The following is a 17,693-nucleotide window of genomic DNA, read 5'->3' as shown; positions in this document are numbered from 1 at the left end:
TTTATAATTATATAGTATATTTTTCGTAAATATTTTAATATGTACATTTGTATATACACATATGTATAGTAATAAATAATCAATAAATAATCAAAGATCACTAATCCGTAGTTAAAAATCACTAATTAATAAGTTCAGTTCAGTTCAGTTCAGCTCAGTTCAGTTCAGTTCAGTTCAGTTCAGTTTAGTTTAGTTCAGTTCAGTTCAGTCAATCGGAACAGGCCCTAAGTAGATATTGATGTATTATATTCTAAACATTATACATAGGGAGTATCATCTAAATAGATGTTGATATCATTCATATAATGAATCATATCATCCAAACAATTAATCATATCATCAGTATACGGATGATATCACACACAACGTTAATTAGTGAATTGATGTATGTTTCAAAATTAAAACTCATAAGATACCTTGATCAGACCTTAACTCTCACGGATTATAAATCCCGCAAACTTTTTTCCAAAAATGACCTGGTGTACTATAAAATCCAACGGCAAACCCCATGGCTCCGCCACAATGTACTACGTACGATTCTCCACAATCCCATTTCAAGAGTCTACCCATCTTCAACAAGTAGGATCCTAAAACTTCCCCTTGACGTGTAAAAAGCACCAATCCCCTACAACAGCACTACACAAAACCTCCCTACACCCCCCTCTCTGATCACTCCACGTCACAAATCCCACCTCTAAACCAACTCTCATCAAATCAAACCCCATCACACATCATCACTTCCGTACACCCGCGTCACACCGAATCACTCCCTCAAGGCGCGAGAGACTAAAAGCAAAAAAGGGCGCAGCAGCATTAGCAGTTCATACACTATAATACTAGTATCACAAATTCACAATTAACAAAGACGACTTCTAAAGCAAAAAAAGAGTGTTTTTGGTCTTTGATTTTGATTTTTGAGTCATTTTCTCTCTCCTAAATTCGCCGGAGTTTCAATGGAGTCGCCGTCATCGCCGTCGTCTTCGTCGTGTAGTTCGTCGTATCCGTCTCCATTTTCTTCTGAGAAATTCGCTTCTCTTCCGATTACGGCTATGAAGGAGAAGATTGTTGATAAGATTATGGAGAATCGTGTTACTCTCATCGTCGGCGAAACTGGTTGTGGTATAATTTTTTTACTTTTTTCTTCTCGATTTCTACATTGTTGGTAATGTGTTTGATGAAATCAAGCATGAGTTTCCTATTTTTGTTTAGAATTTTTCTTTGATCAAGTAGCAAATGTTGTTTTGTTGGTTAATAATGTGTAATTGTAGTTGTTGTTGTTGCCGGTGTAATTTGAACTAGTAATGTGATAATTCCGGGAAGGAATCCGGTGTTATTTGAACTAGTGGAATTTGTTATATACACCCGGGTGCATTGTACACACATAAGTATTTTGTTCTCATTTTTATTTAATCATCAAATGAATAGCAAAAATTAACTTGGATTAGTTGGGTGTACGGTATATCCGGAAGTATATAACAATCTCTCTGAACTAGTAAGGTGACAATTCCGGGAAGGAATTAGTTGTCGTGTTGTTACGGTGTGACCTTATCTAGTAATATGAATTAGCTCGGTAAGGAAGGAATTTAGTTGTTGATTGTGTAAAATGAACTAATTATTTGACTTCTCCTTCATTTGGTTTTTTTATTTGTCACATTTAGAAACTTTGAATCTCTTAAGATTTCATGGAAAATGGAATTTTTGGATTTAATGATTTTTTTTATATTTCAAAACAGTCTTGTTTGGAACTTGTAAGGTTCATCTTGATTTTAGTTTTCAAATATAATTTTTTTTTATTTATTTTTTATTTTTTTCTAAAATGTATTAGTGAGATATTTTGATTACCATATTACAATGGGAGATCAATCAATCAATCAATCAATCAAAGCCTTAATCCCAAAAGTGGGGTCGGCTAACATGAACCAAATTTGATTATTCCGTGTAGTCATCAACATAAATCTTTCTCCTCCATCCCTTACGATCCAAAACTTCATCCTCACGTAAATCCATGCACTTCATATCCTTCCTCACTCCTTCCAACCAAGTCATCTTTGGTCTCCCTCTTCCTCGTTTAATCCCTCCATGGTCCCACTCTTCCACTCTTCGCACCGGTGCACCCTCGGGTCTCCGTCTTACATGTCCAGACGATTTTCCCTTAATTTATCTACAATGCCCGCCACACCTACTTTCTTGCGAATAACCTCATTTCTGATTCTATCTCTTAAAGTGTTTCCACACATCCACCTTAACATGCGCATTTCCGTAACCTCCATCTTTTTAATATGCTCTTTCTTAGAAGCCCAACATTCTGTACCATAGAGCAACACTGGTCTTATGGCAGTCCTGTAGAATTTTCCCTTCAACTTTAAGGGAATGCTGCGGTCGCATAGCACTCCCGTGGCCGCTCTCCATTTAAGCCACCCTGACTTAATCCTGTGGGTCACGTCTTGATCAATGTCACCATTCTTCTGGATGATCGACCCTAGGTACTTAAAACATTCACTCATGGTCAAATCCTTTCCATCCAAACTCACCACTTCATTGCTTGTCCCCCTCTGAGTGCCAAAACGACATACCAAATATTCAGTCTTACTCCGACTTAGCTTAAACCCTCTAGATTCCAACCTTTGCCTCCATTGCTCCAACTTGACATTAACCCCATCCTTAGTCTCATCCACCAAAACGATATCATCTGCGAACAGCATACACCATGGAACCTCATCTTGAATTGGTCTAGTTAATTCGTCTAGAACCGTTGCAAAAAGAAAAGGGCTTAATGCAGACCCTTGATGCAATCCGATTGTAATAGGGAAATCTTTTGTCAACCCTCCGCATGTCCTCACATTTGTTGACACATCCCGATACATATCCTTAACTAGGTCTACATACCTTCGTGGGATACCTTTCTTCAACATTGCCCACCAAAGTATCTCTCTTGGCACCTTGTCATATGCCTTCTCTAAATCAATAAAGACCATATGAAGATCTTTCTTCTTTACCCTATAAAACTCCATCATTTGTCTTATCAAATGGATTGCCTCCATAGTAGATCTCCCAGGCATAAAACCAAATTGGTTATCTGAAATGCTTGTGCATGCCCTCAACCTTTGTTCAATCACCCTTTCCCACAACTTCATAGTATGGCTCATAAGCTTAATTCCTCGATAGTTAGAACAATCTTGAGCGTCTCCTTTGTTTTTATAAACCGGGACCAAGGTGCTCTTCCTCCAATCTTGTGGGATCCTTGTAGCCGTCCATATCTTGTTGAAAAGGTTTGTTAACCAATCAATACCAATCTTACCCAAACACCTCCACACCTCTATCGGTACCCCATCAGGGCCAACCGCCTTCTTAGGTTTCATCTTCCTCAGTGCAATCTCCACCTCTACTCTCCTAATCCTTCGCACATACTCCATGTTGATTTCTTCATCACTCATAGAGGTATCTCCTATCACAACTCCATTACTTCCATTAAATAATTCATCGAAGTACCCCTTCCACCTGTCCTTGATGCCCTCCTCTTGCACTAGGACCATTTGGTTCTTATCTTTGACACACTTCACCATGCCAATATCCTTCCTTGCCTCTTGTCTTCTCTTTGCCATCTTATAAATGATCCTTTCTCCCTCCTTGGAATCAAGCTTTTCATAAACCTCCTGATATGCCTTTTCTTTTGCTTGGCGAACAGCTGCCTTTGCCTTACTCTTAGCCTCCTTATACGCTGCAAAGGTTTCATCACTCCTACATTTTCCTAAGGCTTGATAGCATTCCCTTTTTTGCTTAATTACTGCTTTCACCTCTTCATTCCACCACGAAGTATCTCTCTGTACCGAAGTTCTTCCCCTTACTTCCCCTAAGACCTCTTTGGCCACTCTTAGGAAACAGTTCTTCATTCGTAACCAGGTCATGTCCGGATCCACCTCTCCATCCCAATCCGCTTCTTCAATTACCTTTTCTGTAAAAACCTTAGCTTTTGCATCCCTTAGGGTCCACCATCTTATCCTTGGTTCTTCTTGTCTAACTTTTTTCTTCGCCTTCTCTTTCAGACGAATAGTCATTACCAATAGCCGGTGTTGGGTGACCACACTCTCCCCTGGGATAACCTTACAGTTTATGCAACTTTGTCTATCTATGCTCCTTGTGAGCAGGAAGTCTATTTGAGTTGCATTTGCTCCATTCCGAAAAGTTATCAAGTGTGAATCCCTCTTCTTAAACCAAGTATTAGCCAAAATTAAATCATATGATTGGGCAAAATCCATAATAGCTTCACCACCGGCGTCCCTCTGCCCATACCCAAAGCCTCCATGGACACTCTCATAGCCATCTCGGCTCGCCCCAACGTGCCCATTTAGATCCCCTCCAATATATAACTTCTCTGAGTGGTGGACACCCTGCACCACCTCGTCTAGGTCCTCCCAAAATTGTCGTTTCTCTTCTGCATCTAAACCCACTTGGGGAGCATAAGCACTGATAACATTCACAATCTCCTTGCCACATAGCAACTTCAGCCTTATCAACCTATCGTTCTTCCGATAGACCTCGATCACCTCTTTTGCCAACCTCTCATCGAGAACCACACCAACTCCGTTCCTAGCTCCACCATTCCTTGTTCTGTGGCTCGTTTCTTGCCCAACATACCATACCTTATACCCCAAAACCAAGCCTCGAGCTCCTTCTCCTGTCCATCTTGTCTCTTGGAGGCACATGATGTTCACGCGTCGTCTTTTCATTACTTCTACCAATTCTGCTGATTTTCCCGTAAGAGACCCCACATTCCAAGAACCAATCCGCAAACTAAATTCTTTTCTCCCACGCTCCCTCCTGATCCCAACTCCAAGTCCTTGATTATTTGACACCACAATTGGGCAATATGGCGCGTCGCTTCTGGGCGACGACCTAGCAACCCTTACATACTTATCACTGCACCCGGGTCTGGGAAGTGCAGCGCGTCGCTCAGTAGGGAACGCCCCAATGGCACGCCCTTGCTCATTTGACACCACACTCGGGCAATGTGGCGCGTCGCTTCTGGGCGACGACCTAGCAACCCTTGCATACTTATCACTACACCCGGGTCTAGGAAGTGCAGCGCGTCGCTGAGTGTTAATTCTATAGGGAGGGTCGGAGGGACCTTGTGAATGTTCCGTACAATTTTGGATTCTAAGTCTAGTGTTTTACTTTATTTTGATCTTTCAATATTAGGCCTGTGTGATGTGGTTAGATGATACGAGGATTGTTGAAGGTGAGGGAAGAGGATGGTTGTAAAATGATTTTTGTAAAGTTGTACTTTGACCTTATTTGTATGCTAATAAGTAAGAAAAAACATATCAAATGGGGTCTTTTTAGATTCATTTTCCTGTTGTTTGATTTGAGTTGGTTTGTATTTAATAAAAATAAGTAATAAATCTCCTTACCAAGGTACCTAGAACATTACCTTAAATGGTACGATGTTATGGCGTATAATGAATAAATATGTTCATCTCATAAGGTAACAAATTTTTCATGTCTCTACAACCACTGCCTCCTAAGGTGTTATTACAGGCATTTGAAGTATCATTCCAATGCCTGTAACACAACAACCATCGTTGGCTGTAGCTATATAAGATTCCACCTTATGACTAACTGGGTTTGGATTGTTTTGTACCGTTCAGGGGTAAAACAAGATTTTCTTGTTATCTTATTTAACGCGTTAAAGTTTTAATTATTTTAAGATTGATATTACTTTTAACGTAAGCTGACAACGTGTTTAATTGGGTGTTGAAGGGAAAAGCTCACAAGTTCCGCTGTTTCTCCGTGAAGCAAACATGACCCCAGTTATTTGTACACAGCCTCGGAGGTTTGCTGTTGTAGCTGTTGCTAAAATGGTTGCAAGTGTTGTTCAATGTGAAGTGGGGGACGAGGTTGGATATCACATTGGGCACTCTAAGGTCATGTCATCCAGGTATTGGCACACACTTATTTTCCCGAATGTCTGTTCCCAACTATTATTTTTTGAAAAAGACAGCATCTCTTTTATACTATGTTTGAATATTTCTATAGCTTACTCATATTCCAATGTCATGACTCATGATAATGGGTTTTTGTCGTAAAAGACACCCGTCCTCTCTTGTATTTAACTACTTAACATGAATTTCAGTTTTTAAATTGTCTCTTTGTATGCATTTTGTCTAGTTAGGGTTCCTTATATAGTTATATGGTATGTATGTGCGATTTTGCTAGTAGCTCTGTGTATAATATTCTGCATCTGTATTATTAACTGATTTATTGCATCCTGTGGAGAAAACCATGGGGCAGTTTATCTATGCTAAAATTAACTTGTATCAATGCAGCTCAAAAATCATCTTTAAAACTGCTGGTGTACTGCTGGAGGAAATAAGAGAAAAGGGGATACATGCGCTCAAGTACAAGGCTATCATTCTAGATGAAGTGCACGAGAGATCAGTAGAATCTGATCTTGTTCTTGTCTGTGTGAAACAGTTTCTTCTCAGAAACAAAGATATAAGGTTTTCCTTATTCACATATCTGTTTGCTTCAATTTTTTGTTCCTTCCTTCTATCCATCTTTACCACTGACTGCAAGTGTTTATAACTCCCATGTCTTAGTCATCTGTGCGACTTGCCTTGATCCATGTTAGAAGTCATGGAAACTATAGTGCCTTTTCATTTTACAATTATAATAATGATAATCATCGTCTGCAAAGGTTACTTAGAAAGTTGACAGAGCATCCGAGGGAAACTAGCAAACGGTTAAGTGCATGTTGGTTTTATTCAATCTTCAGTCTGATTTCATATTCTCTTATTGCTCTATGGTGACAAATGCTAGTATTTATCTAAACTTACAGCATAGCTATTGGAGGGAGTATATGCTAAAAGATTTCTGTATCTAAGAAACTATATTTGATTTTTGTGCTATGATTTCTAGCACATAGTTGAGACTTTCATGCTGCTTTTGCTTTTAGCTGCCTGATAAAAATCAAATTTTGTATAGGCTGGTGTTGATGTCTGCAACTGCTGATATTTCGAGATATCGGGATTACTTTAAGGATCTTGGCAGGGATGAGCGAGTTGAAGTCCTTGCTATTCCCAGTTCTAGTCAGCACATCAATTTTCAGCGGAAGGTCCTTTATCTTGAACAGGTAAGCATCCATATCTTTTCTCTTGGATCCTGTTTTGGTATTCATTGAAGCTTACTTGTCAGTGCAGTTTTTTCTATATTTTTTAGTTATACTATTTTTTATACAAAATTTTTATTATTGTTATTGTTATTTTTATTGTTGTTATTTTTACTGTTATTGTTTTTTTTACTCTCTAGGCATTTTATTTCAATAGTGCACTTAAGGGCACGTAGGGCTTAACTACCAAACTATTTGGAGGCATCTTCAAGTTTTTACATATTCTTACTTCTTAGTACCTGATTTACTGAAAGCTGACACACCTACTGGAAACACTTTTGAGGCTCTTGTTTTTGGGAGCATCTGATAGAAACTGCATTTTACCTTTTCTCTCTCTTTTTTTTCTTTTTTGAAGAATTACATAAATGTTTAGTATATATTAGGAGGAATTACATAGAATTGTTTGCGTTTCCTAATTTTGGTGTTTGATATTAGCTTTTAACGTCTTGTTTAGCTTATATATGAATTTTTACATTGGGTTTTTTCTTTTCTTTTTTTTTTTTTTTTTTTTTTTTTTTTATATATATATTTTTTTAAATTTATATTTTCATGATTTGTTATCAGATTCTCTTCTTACCATAAGAAGTATTATATTACTGACTTCTGTTTGATGGCAGGTTGCTGAACTTCTTGATGAGAGTTCAGAGTCTTCTGACTCGTTGTGTGTACAATACTGTTGCGGCACAGCCCCATCCATGGCTAAGGCTGAAATCAAACGTGATGTTCACAATCTTATTCATAAACTTGTGTTGTACATACATACAAGTGAGCCAGACATTGAAAAAAGTATTTTGGTTTTCCTTCCAACATACTATTCCTTAGAGCAGCAATGGTTCCTCTTAAAACCCTTAAGTTCAGATTTCAAGGTCCATATTTTACACAGCAGTGTGGATACAAACCAAGCTCTGAAGGCTATGAAGATATCAAAGTCCCATCGTAAGGTGCATTTGGATTTTCTCTTTTTCTATATTGGTGGTTAATTTGTTGGTCTGTTTTAATGTCATGAGTGTTGCAGATACAATTAGTGCTGGCACCGAGTTATATCAAATTATCAATTACTGATTTGATCTCTTTTAAGTTATAACTACAGTGATGATATAGATGGAACATGCTATGAATGAGTAAAGAACAAAATTTAATGGGGATCTAAGTGAAAGGGGTTAATTTTGTAGTGGTTTCTCCCTACTTGGTAATCTTTGCAGCTTTATATTTCTGTCTCTTTTCTCTTTTTCATCCTTTCTAAGATGAATATATAATGAATTTGTCAACTTCTAAAGTTTCCTTGATTATTATTCTCTCCATCCCTAAATTTAGGCCATATTTCTTTGTATTGTCCCAAAATTCCACTTTCTAAAATTAAATTTAAAATTATAATTTGTTTGTTTAACATTAATTATTTTAACTAAGGAAAGAGTAACCTATGGCATGACGAGGATGTTAAAACATACATACAAAAGAATAATTGTGGAATTTCAAGTTTCAATCCCATTCCTTGAAAATTATCTTCAATTAAATGTGCCCCTATTGTATATTTAATGTTATCATGATTTCACACTAAAGAAAAAGTTGTTGGCCATAGTTAATATAAGTTGGTACTTTTGGGTAGTCATTATGATATAAATCTAGAGAAATAGTCATTATGAGTTTACACACTAGCGAATAAATTTTCTAGCCATGCACAATACATGCCAGCATTTGTATTATACTATAACTACATCCGTTTTGTCGAGTGTTCAGCTACGCAAACCAAGGAAAAGTAAAAATGGGGACTATACATGTGGATACTTTTGTATTAAAGATGAGAGTGATAGAGAGTAAGAGATATATTATATAAAGTTGGGCCCCACAAAGTGGGGTTGTGGATGAAAAAAATGAATAAAAATCTGCCATAAAAAGAATTAAGTAAAAGTGAGTAAAACTTAGAAAAGCGGATTTAAGCGGAAAGTGAGTAAGACTTAGGAAACGGAGGTAGTAATAACTAATGAGGGTAAAAATTGGTAAGCATTTAGGATGGAGTCACTAATCAACACTCTAGGAATGGAGTCAATAAAGACTTCTGATTTGAAATTTGTTGTTGTTTGTTGTTACACTTGCATGGATTACTATCAAGCTATCATGATTCCTTAAAAAAATAGAAAATAATTTTTTTTTGGAGTGCATAAGCATCAACATTGAAGTTATTTATGCCTTAAAAATGGCTCTCTCTCTCTCTCTCTAGGTGGGATATAGGGGTCAAATACTTAAATGTAAGCAGCCTTACCCTTTGGATACTATTATACTCTCCCTCTCCCTCTCTCTCTCTCTGTCTCTCTCTCTCTCTCTCTAAGTATAATATACCCTTCTTAAGTGTGCACAGATATTAACTAGAAAGTAAAAATTAGGGGCAAAATTTTCTGTATCAATCCACTTTGACTAATTTTTTAACGTGCTTGTTTTGCTACATTCTCCCTCCATTTTCTTTTTTTTGTACCCATTTACAAGTGAATCTTGGTTCTGGGAGAGTTAAGTGGGTGTAAGAAAAAGCTAGATAGATTAAGAGAGAGAGAGGGTAAAAAGGTTGATGGGTGTAAGAATAAGGTGAACAAAGTAAGAGTGTGTTAAAAAATGAGTGTAGGGGGGTAAGATAGTAAAGTTGGCTTATCTAACATTAAAGTAGAAATGGGTAAATCATTAAAAATCACACCTCAAAACGGTTTATGGGAACATCTTTTGGAAGTGGAGGGAGTATGTAACATTGTGACATGAAGAGCGTTTTTTTTTTAATTCAAAAAATTATCTTTATTCTTTACCCCCTTAGTCGCCTTGTTCTCACAAAACATTCTTCTGTTTAATTGATGATGTTTTCATTGGTTTGTTTCTCTGAACCTTGTAATCGGTCCTTAATTTTTTCAATTTATATTCTGACTTGCATATCGACATATTGCATCTCATTAATGATGTGGGCAATAATTGAAATGTTACCATTAGGAAATTGACACTTTGTTCCGGATCCTTAGCTGCTTTTGAGTTTTTGTCTGATTTATGCTACTACTCACATGATGCAGGTTATATTAGCTACCAATATTGCAGAGTCATCAGTGACAATTCCTGATGTTGCATATGTCATTGATTCTTGCCGGTCACTACAAGTTTACTGGGATGACAATCGAAAAATGGATACATCTGAGCTTGCTTGGGTTTCTAAATCTCAGGTATTACTAGAGTACCATTATCAATATAATTTAAATTGTCAAACATATGAAGTCTAATTGAACAGAGGATTGTCCTGTAGTCTGACCAGCGTAAAGGAAGAACTGGCAGAACGTGCGATGGCCAGATTTATAGGTTGGTTACAGGATCATTTTTTAATAAGCTGCCAGAATTTGAGTCCCCTGCAATTCTCAAGCTATCACTAAGACTACAGGTGCTCTTCATTTGCTGTGCTGAATCAAAACTTATTAATGACCCAAAAGGTAGGTACTTCCCTGCTATCGCTGCTCTCTTCAATTTTTTTTTTTAAAATTAATTTGCCTCCTTTGGATCAAGGGCCTTTCTTTTCACAATGTGGATGTAATCCAAAAGTTTGTAGTTTCTTTATATGGGTTTATTTATTTACCACTAGTTGCTGTCACCTTTTTGTAAGGCAGTATTCTGATTAGAGTATTAAGCTCCCATTTCCGCATTCTATTCAAGCAATGTTTTGGAGCTTCATTAATGAAGCCATCTTCAAGATAGATAAATAGATGCGTCCACTGTGATTTTTGAGGTTCTGTATCCTCAACTAATGCAGGATATAGATTCTAGGAAGTGGTTGTGGGATAAAATGGGCACCCTTTCTTGCAATTTTTTTTTGGTGGTCTGCCTTTCACTACCAACGAGTTACCCCCCCCCCCCCCTCCCCCCTTTTCCTGGTATGTAGATTTATTTGGATGACCATAAATCCACTAAAGGTAAGAGCATTTGTGTAGACTTTGGTGCTGGGAGAATCAGCACTAATGATATGCACCAAAGAAGAAAACTAAGGATGGCTACTATGCCAGATTTGTGCATGTTTTTCTGTTCCTGCAGTGGGGCATGCTCACATTTCTTACTTCATTGTGAGATGGCTAGAAATATTTGGAGGAAGCTCTTTTCTATGCATGGGGAGTACCAGGCACTTACTTCATTGGATCTTTTGCAAATCTGCTTTTTGGGCTTTGGAAAAGAAAAGGAGAAGAAATTATTGTGGTGAAATTATATTAAGGTTATTTTGTGGTATTTGTGAATATTGTGATTAGAATGGGATGCTTGGTTTTTTAAGGAAACTGATTTTCACTGCTGATATGTTGTGGGATAGCCGTATAGGACATCTTATTTAGCTTCTTTGTGGCCTTGTGGGCTAAGGTGGTGGGGGAACTTAGAGTTACTCAATTGGGAAAATTCAACCGAGCTGTTGTGAGGACAACGTAATTGTATTCTGGTATTTGTTCATTAACGAATGAAAAAAAAAAAAAAATCCTTGCAAAAAAGTAAAATGATTCTTTTTGGGCTTGGTTAACAGAGCACTTTGTTTGGTGTAATATTAAACAGATTGTCATGGGAAGGGAAGAGAAAGAAACTCTGTTTCCTTGTGTTTGTTTTTTTAAGGAAAATGAAAAAAGTTCATTTTGACATACTTTAATCTTCTTATTCTTTCCAAATTCCTCCAATATTGGGAGGAAGGGAAAGTAAACTTTATGAAGGCGCTTTCTCATCACTTCAAATCCTTTTTCTATACGATACCATATCATTATTGGAACCAACCATGGGGAATTGATACAAGTCATTTTCTTTCTTTTTATCCGTGCCTAATCCCCTCTATCAAAATGAATCTACTATTTCCTCTCTTTCTTGTTGGAGTCATACTTTCCCTGGAGTATGCTAGTTGTCCCCCACCTCCCCTAAATAGTGTTGTATGAAAAACATGCGTAGGTGCTGTCTAATATTATTCAAATTACTTTGAGTTGTGTAGTCAAACTAGTCACACTTTTCCTTGGGATACATTAGTACGTTTACTTGTCATATTATAAATTTATAAGTCATAGCGTTATATCTCAATTACAAAGTGTGCTTCTGGCCTGACTGCGGTTCTAATATGTTTTGTGTTCTCTCTTTCTTTTATATATATATTACTTTGAAAGTAGAGGTTTTAAATGTTGATTTTGATTTCCAGCTTTGTCCCAGAAGGCTTTGGACCCACCTGATCTTGAGATTATAGAGGATGCACTGAACTTACTAGTGCATATTAAGGCCCTTCACAAAGCTCATCCTAGGGGTCGATATGAACCCACCTTTTACGGACGATTGCTTGCCAGTTTCTCCTTATCTTTTGACGCTTCTGTGCTGATCCTTAGATTAGGTGGTGCTGGAATGTTACGTGAGGGCATTTTACTTGGCATATTGATGGATTTGCAGCCACAGCCCATTATTCGTCCCTTTGGTCAGGAAAATCGGGTATAATAAAGCATATACTATTTATACATTTATTTGGCATCCAGAGTATGTTTGTAACAATTATATTTGACATAGTTTTGGTGTGCATCTGTCTTTCTAAGTATTGGCTACCATCTGCAGTTTATGGAATATACTGATTCTTACTTTGCTGTAAACGGAGAGAATCCTTCTCTGGCTGGAAGGAAAGAGGTGGTTTGCATGGCGAATCTGTGTGCTTATCAATTTTGGCAGCGAGTATGTAAGGTAATAGTGGTGTTCCTTCCGCGTATCTCTAGACTCAAAGGTTTATGTTTTCTTGCTATATATGATTGCTCTCTATCTTTTTAATTGCTTTGAAGGATAAGCAACGGTTGCAGCATTTGAAACAACTTTTAAATGTCGAGGAGATAAAAGCACCGCAGGTGTTGCTCTCTAGAATCGAAGAAGAATGGTGCTTCTTCCATAATCTGTTGCAGTCATCGATGCATCAGATTTCTGAAATATGTATGTTATTATGCTCCTTTAGACCCCTTGAAGTTGAAACTCTTCATTACAATCTGGTTTAATATGTTGCTGCACTTTCCTGTGCAGACAATGAAATTTTATGCTCATTGCATCAATATAGGCCTAAGTTTCTTGCCACATCTTGTGGCTTGCCCTCTTACTATGATCCTTATGAATTTAGACACACGTGCCTTTTAGAATGTAAGCCAATTGACGATTCAGATGCTCTTCTTGAGGATGATGAAACAAAGAAATGCCTTGCTACACCATTTGTGTTCCCTCACCACTTTCAAAGTCAAAGCATTGCAGAGAAGTTTGCAACTGTTATTAAAGAGGTAGCATCTGTCGTACTCTCTTCCCCCCTCCCACTTGTTTGATTATATGCAATCTCATTTGTCTAGTAAAATTTGCTTCTCAGATCCGAGTTCAGCATGCCGAAGCCTTGAATGAGGACCCTCACCAGTATGTTATTGAGAGGGAATCACATTTTAATGGGGAAGTATCAATGTGTAGGTTTTTTGTCCAAGGGTATTGTAAGAGAGGCAGTGATTGTCTATTCTCCCATTCACAACAAGCCAAAAAACCTGTGTGCAAATTTTTTGCATCTTTGCAGGTATCAATCTCTGTCGACACTTTTGTTTGTGTTGCGTTGTATCAGATGCCGAATAGCTGTACACAGCAGCATTTTGCAGATGTCTCAAATGATGTATCATTGCTCATTGGTGCTTTGAATTGATTATATTAACTTTAAGTCCATTGCTTTTGTTGTGTGTTATGAGAAGCAGAAAAGATAACAAGGTTGCTTTGTTATTAATTCTTCTTTTTGTATCAGGAGCATGAGCAAGGTGAACATCCTTAGAAATTTAACTGGCAGTTTTTAGTCCTCTCTAATAGTCCTTTGCAAATGAACACAAACATTAGTCATAAACTATAAAGAGAGTCAACTAGTGCACATATATATACAAGTATTAGTAATAATGGGAAATAGTATTTAGCCCTTGTAGCTCTTTTCTTGATATTTACTTAATCTTCGTGATCAGGCATAAAGGAAATGGATAGCCACACCTCTATGCCCTTATGTTATTTGCTACCTTTTTCATTATCATTGTTATGCTTTTTAAAAGTCTATCACACATTCTTCTGCTACTAGTTTCTTCTTTTGTTCAACTGTTTAGTGCTTATGCAGGGTTGTCGAAATGGTGACGCATGTGTCTTTTCTCATGAGCATGGTGCTCAATTTGTGTCTGCTGGATCAAGTTTATGCATTCCAGAAGATGAGGCTGGTGATGCTGCTGCTTTTATTAAATTATTTCCCACATCTTCCGATGGCTGTCTATTGTTATTGGATGACACAGACTTGCATTTTTCGTCAACGTTCTCTCAGCATTATGAATCATCAAAGATTATAGCCACAACCTCTCTCTCACACACCACTATATTTGATCCATCTCTGTCTGGTGTTCAAATTTTGTGGGACACAAGTCAACCTTTTGAGATTTTTAAATCTGGAGCAGTTGAAAATGCAATATCTTGGGACAAAGTGAAGCGTATCTTCTGGTTTCCTAATTTTGATAGTTGTGAAGAAATTGCAGAAAAACAAAAGCATTTTGTACAAGACTTTTTTGAGCATTTGGCTATCCGCATTTTGGCTGATACGCTGTTTGAAGTTCATGTCATTGTTACCATGAACAATGTCAGGTTCTCACGCCTACAGGTACATCTGTTAATTAATTTAACCTTCATTATCTTGTTTGATATCTTAACTGCTGTGACTCTGACCTAGTTGATAGGCTGTCATATGAAATTTTATGCTTGAGAATCTGTGTTGGACAGCTTTGATACTTCGTGATGCTTGAATTAGGGATAGTCACTAGCCAGTTATTCCTGATTTTACATTGCATCCATGCGACCATGCCTGTCCAGCACAGCAGGCTTAAGTATATACGGAGTACAATGTTTATTAGGAGTGGTACCCGAAGGATGTTGCCTAGAAAGTCAAATGTCCCTCTTTTGTTGACCTCAGTCCCCCTCCTACCATTATATGTTTGAACCATGGAAGTTGGTTGATGTATCACACACCGACCGAATCAAGAAATTTGGGATTTGTATGGATTGTTTTTGTTTCAGATCAATATGAAATGATTATCCCGTGTTCATTCTATATTTTCTCCTTGGTTGATGATTTTAAGCACAATGCAAATCATTTCTCTATGTTTACTCCTATGATATGTTAATGGTGTCTCAGGTGGAGAAGTTGGGTGGAGAGTGCTTTTTCTTTCTCAAGGAGTCTTTCCAGTTCGATGAAACTACCTTTGGAGTTGTACCAGATGCTGTCAATACAAAAAAGCCTCTAGTAACATCCAGTCCCATTTCCTATGTTTTCACCTTGCATCCACCTTCTGACCTGCAGTTTGGAGATTATGCTTCTGCCTTGCATGATCGTCTACACAGCAACCAGTAAATCATTAGACTGGCTACTTACAACTTGTAAATATAGATTTGTGGGCTTCAAATGGGTCAATCTGTGCAGCTTCTGTAGTGTTTTTGTGTCACTGTAACTATCTGAAGCATAATATGATCTGTAGTACTTAGTATGGGAAGAACTGTAACTAACCAGCCAACTTGAAATTGCATATTGGAATATGATTATATGCCGAAAATGATTTTGATAACTGAATCTCTGGGCATTCTGTGGCTCTGTCTTGCTTCCTCTTTTATCATTTTGTTCTTTCATCCCTTGTGTTTTATAACAAAATCCTCTTTATGTTCTTGATCAACAAAGTTTTACTCATCCTCCCTATCCTGCTTTCATTCATTGATACAGTTGTTTTTAGGTATAAATATGAAAAGCATCTAAAAATTGGAGGGAAGGACAATCAGTACTATGTTGTGTCTAATAAGTTCGTATAATGGCTAATAACTTATAGTACAATATACTTCCTCCATTTTTTAATAGTTGCACTACACACTTTTTCCTGGTATTTAAGAAAAGTTGGGTTAACATGGGTTAATATAGAGCTGTCAAATCGGGTAAATGAGCTAGGTTTGAGTCGGGTAAGTGTGAGTCGGGTTAACTCAGATAGAGTCAATTTGGGTTAATGTCGTAACCTATGCCGGTCGGGTGGGTCGTGCTTGAGTCGGGTCACGTCGAGCCATACATCTTATCGTGTTTAGGTCGAGTCAATAACAGGTTGGGTTACATTGGGTCGGGTCCTCGGGTGAATAATAGGTCGGGTTCATTTCGGATTTTCATGGGTTAAAATGAGTTAGGGTCATTCTCGGGTTCGAGTCAGGTTTGGTTCAAGTTAATAATTTGCGGGTTATAATCAGGTTGAGTCATGCTCGGGTTCGGTTCAAGTCAAAATTTGCGGGTTAAAATCAGGTCGGGTCATTTCCAAGTCGGATCATTCTCGGGTTCAAGTCAGGTTCGGTTCAAGTCAATAATTTGCGGGTTACAATCAAGTAGGGTCATTTTCAAGTCGGGTCATGTCCGGGTTTGGGTCTCAAATATTGGGTTAATATATTTTAACAATTAGAAATGAGCAAATAGCTATAATTAGTCTATGTAAGGAGTCATATGTTTTGAAATGTTGACTATTGAACTTATCATAGTAACTCGTTTGCACAAGCACACAAATACACAAGTGACAACATAACTATATAATTATACTTTGATCAATATTAATAAGGTGGTCTAAATTGAATTTTAGGTGATTTGAAATCAGATCAAGTCAATAAAAAGTTAAGTTGAGTTCGAAATGGGCCAGGAAAAATTTGGGTTGGATTTTAGTCAGGTGAATAACAAGTCGTGTTGATTTCGGGTCAAGTTAGTAACAGATCGGGTTGCATTTGAGGTCGGGTTAGTAATAGGTTGGGTAAATTCGGGTCAGGTTAGTAATATATTGGGTTAAATTCGGATCGATTTAGTAACGAGTCGGGTTAAATTCGGGTCAGGTTAGTACCATGTCGGGTTACATTTGGGCTTTAACGGGTTAAAACGGATTTGGCTCAATTTCGGTTTAAGGTCGGGTTCGGTTCAAGTCAATAATTTACAGGTCATATTTAGTAGGGTTGAAAGTTCGGAATTCGGTTTGGGTTTTTGCCCAAACCGAAACCGAACCACCATATTTTGGTTTCTTGATTTTGCAAACCACACCGCACCATTTTAGCTTTGAAACCGAACCAAACCAAACCACCTAAATTTCAGTTTTCTTAAAAAAAAAAAAAAAACCAAACCGCACCGAATTTTCCTATCAAGCATCATAAACATCAAATTTTGCAAAAAAAAAAAACCGAACCAAACCACACCAATCTAAACCAAATCAAACCAATCCATACAAACATAATTAAACAAGTTTTAGCGTTATTTCACCACCCCTAACCCACCACAACCCACAACAGCCTACAACCCACCTTATTTCACCACCCTTCATCCCTTCCACCCAAACCCTAGATTGACCCAAAAAGGCCAAAACAACCTACCACCACCACAATTCAATCACACACCACCATAAAAACAAAGTAGAACAAAAAACTTAAACCAAATTAAAAGAAAGAAAAAGAAGACATACCTCACATTCCACCAAAAAAACGT

General features: G+C 37.5%; 1 protein-coding gene across 1 annotated transcript; it reads left to right on the top strand.

Moving 5' to 3' along the window:
- Positions 1 to 552: 552 nt before the first annotated feature.
- Positions 553 to 15,751, top strand: LOC145615237 (DExH-box ATP-dependent RNA helicase DExH8-like). Its single transcript, XM_081670307.1, has 14 exons — positions 553 to 1,119; positions 5,758 to 5,935; positions 6,324 to 6,497; positions 6,982 to 7,129; positions 7,783 to 8,106; positions 10,210 to 10,356; positions 10,437 to 10,617; positions 12,336 to 12,616; positions 12,737 to 12,859; positions 12,955 to 13,099; positions 13,187 to 13,434; positions 13,518 to 13,712; positions 14,286 to 14,813; positions 15,345 to 15,751. Exons 1-14 carry the CDS (start codon positions 954 to 956, stop codon positions 15,558 to 15,560), a joined length of 3,054 nt encoding a protein of 1,017 aa, XP_081526433.1. The 5' UTR covers positions 553 to 953; the 3' UTR covers positions 15,561 to 15,751.
- Positions 15,752 to 17,693: the final 1,942 nt, after the last annotated feature.

This window comes from Chenopodium album, chromosome 3 (assembly GCF_948465745.1).
Source record: "Chenopodium album chromosome 3, dcCheAlbu1.1, whole genome shotgun sequence".
Classification (NCBI taxonomy): domain Eukaryota; kingdom Viridiplantae; phylum Streptophyta; class Magnoliopsida; order Caryophyllales; family Amaranthaceae; genus Chenopodium; species Chenopodium album.
This window is presented reverse-complemented; position numbering and strand designations above follow the sequence as displayed.

Excerpts from the sequence above, each read along its gene's own strand:
- LOC145615237 (XM_081670307.1), top strand. The coding sequence starts at position 954 with ATGGAGTCGCCGTCATCGCCGTCGTCTTCGTCGTGTAGTTCGTCGTAT. Across the intron at positions 5,936-6,323 it reads TCTAAGGTCATGTCATCCAG|CTCAAAAATCATCTTTAAAA; the intron begins GTATTGGCACAC and ends GTATCAATGCAG. Across the intron at positions 13,713-14,285 it reads AATTTTTTGCATCTTTGCAG|GGTTGTCGAAATGGTGACGC; the intron begins GTATCAATCTCT and ends GTGCTTATGCAG.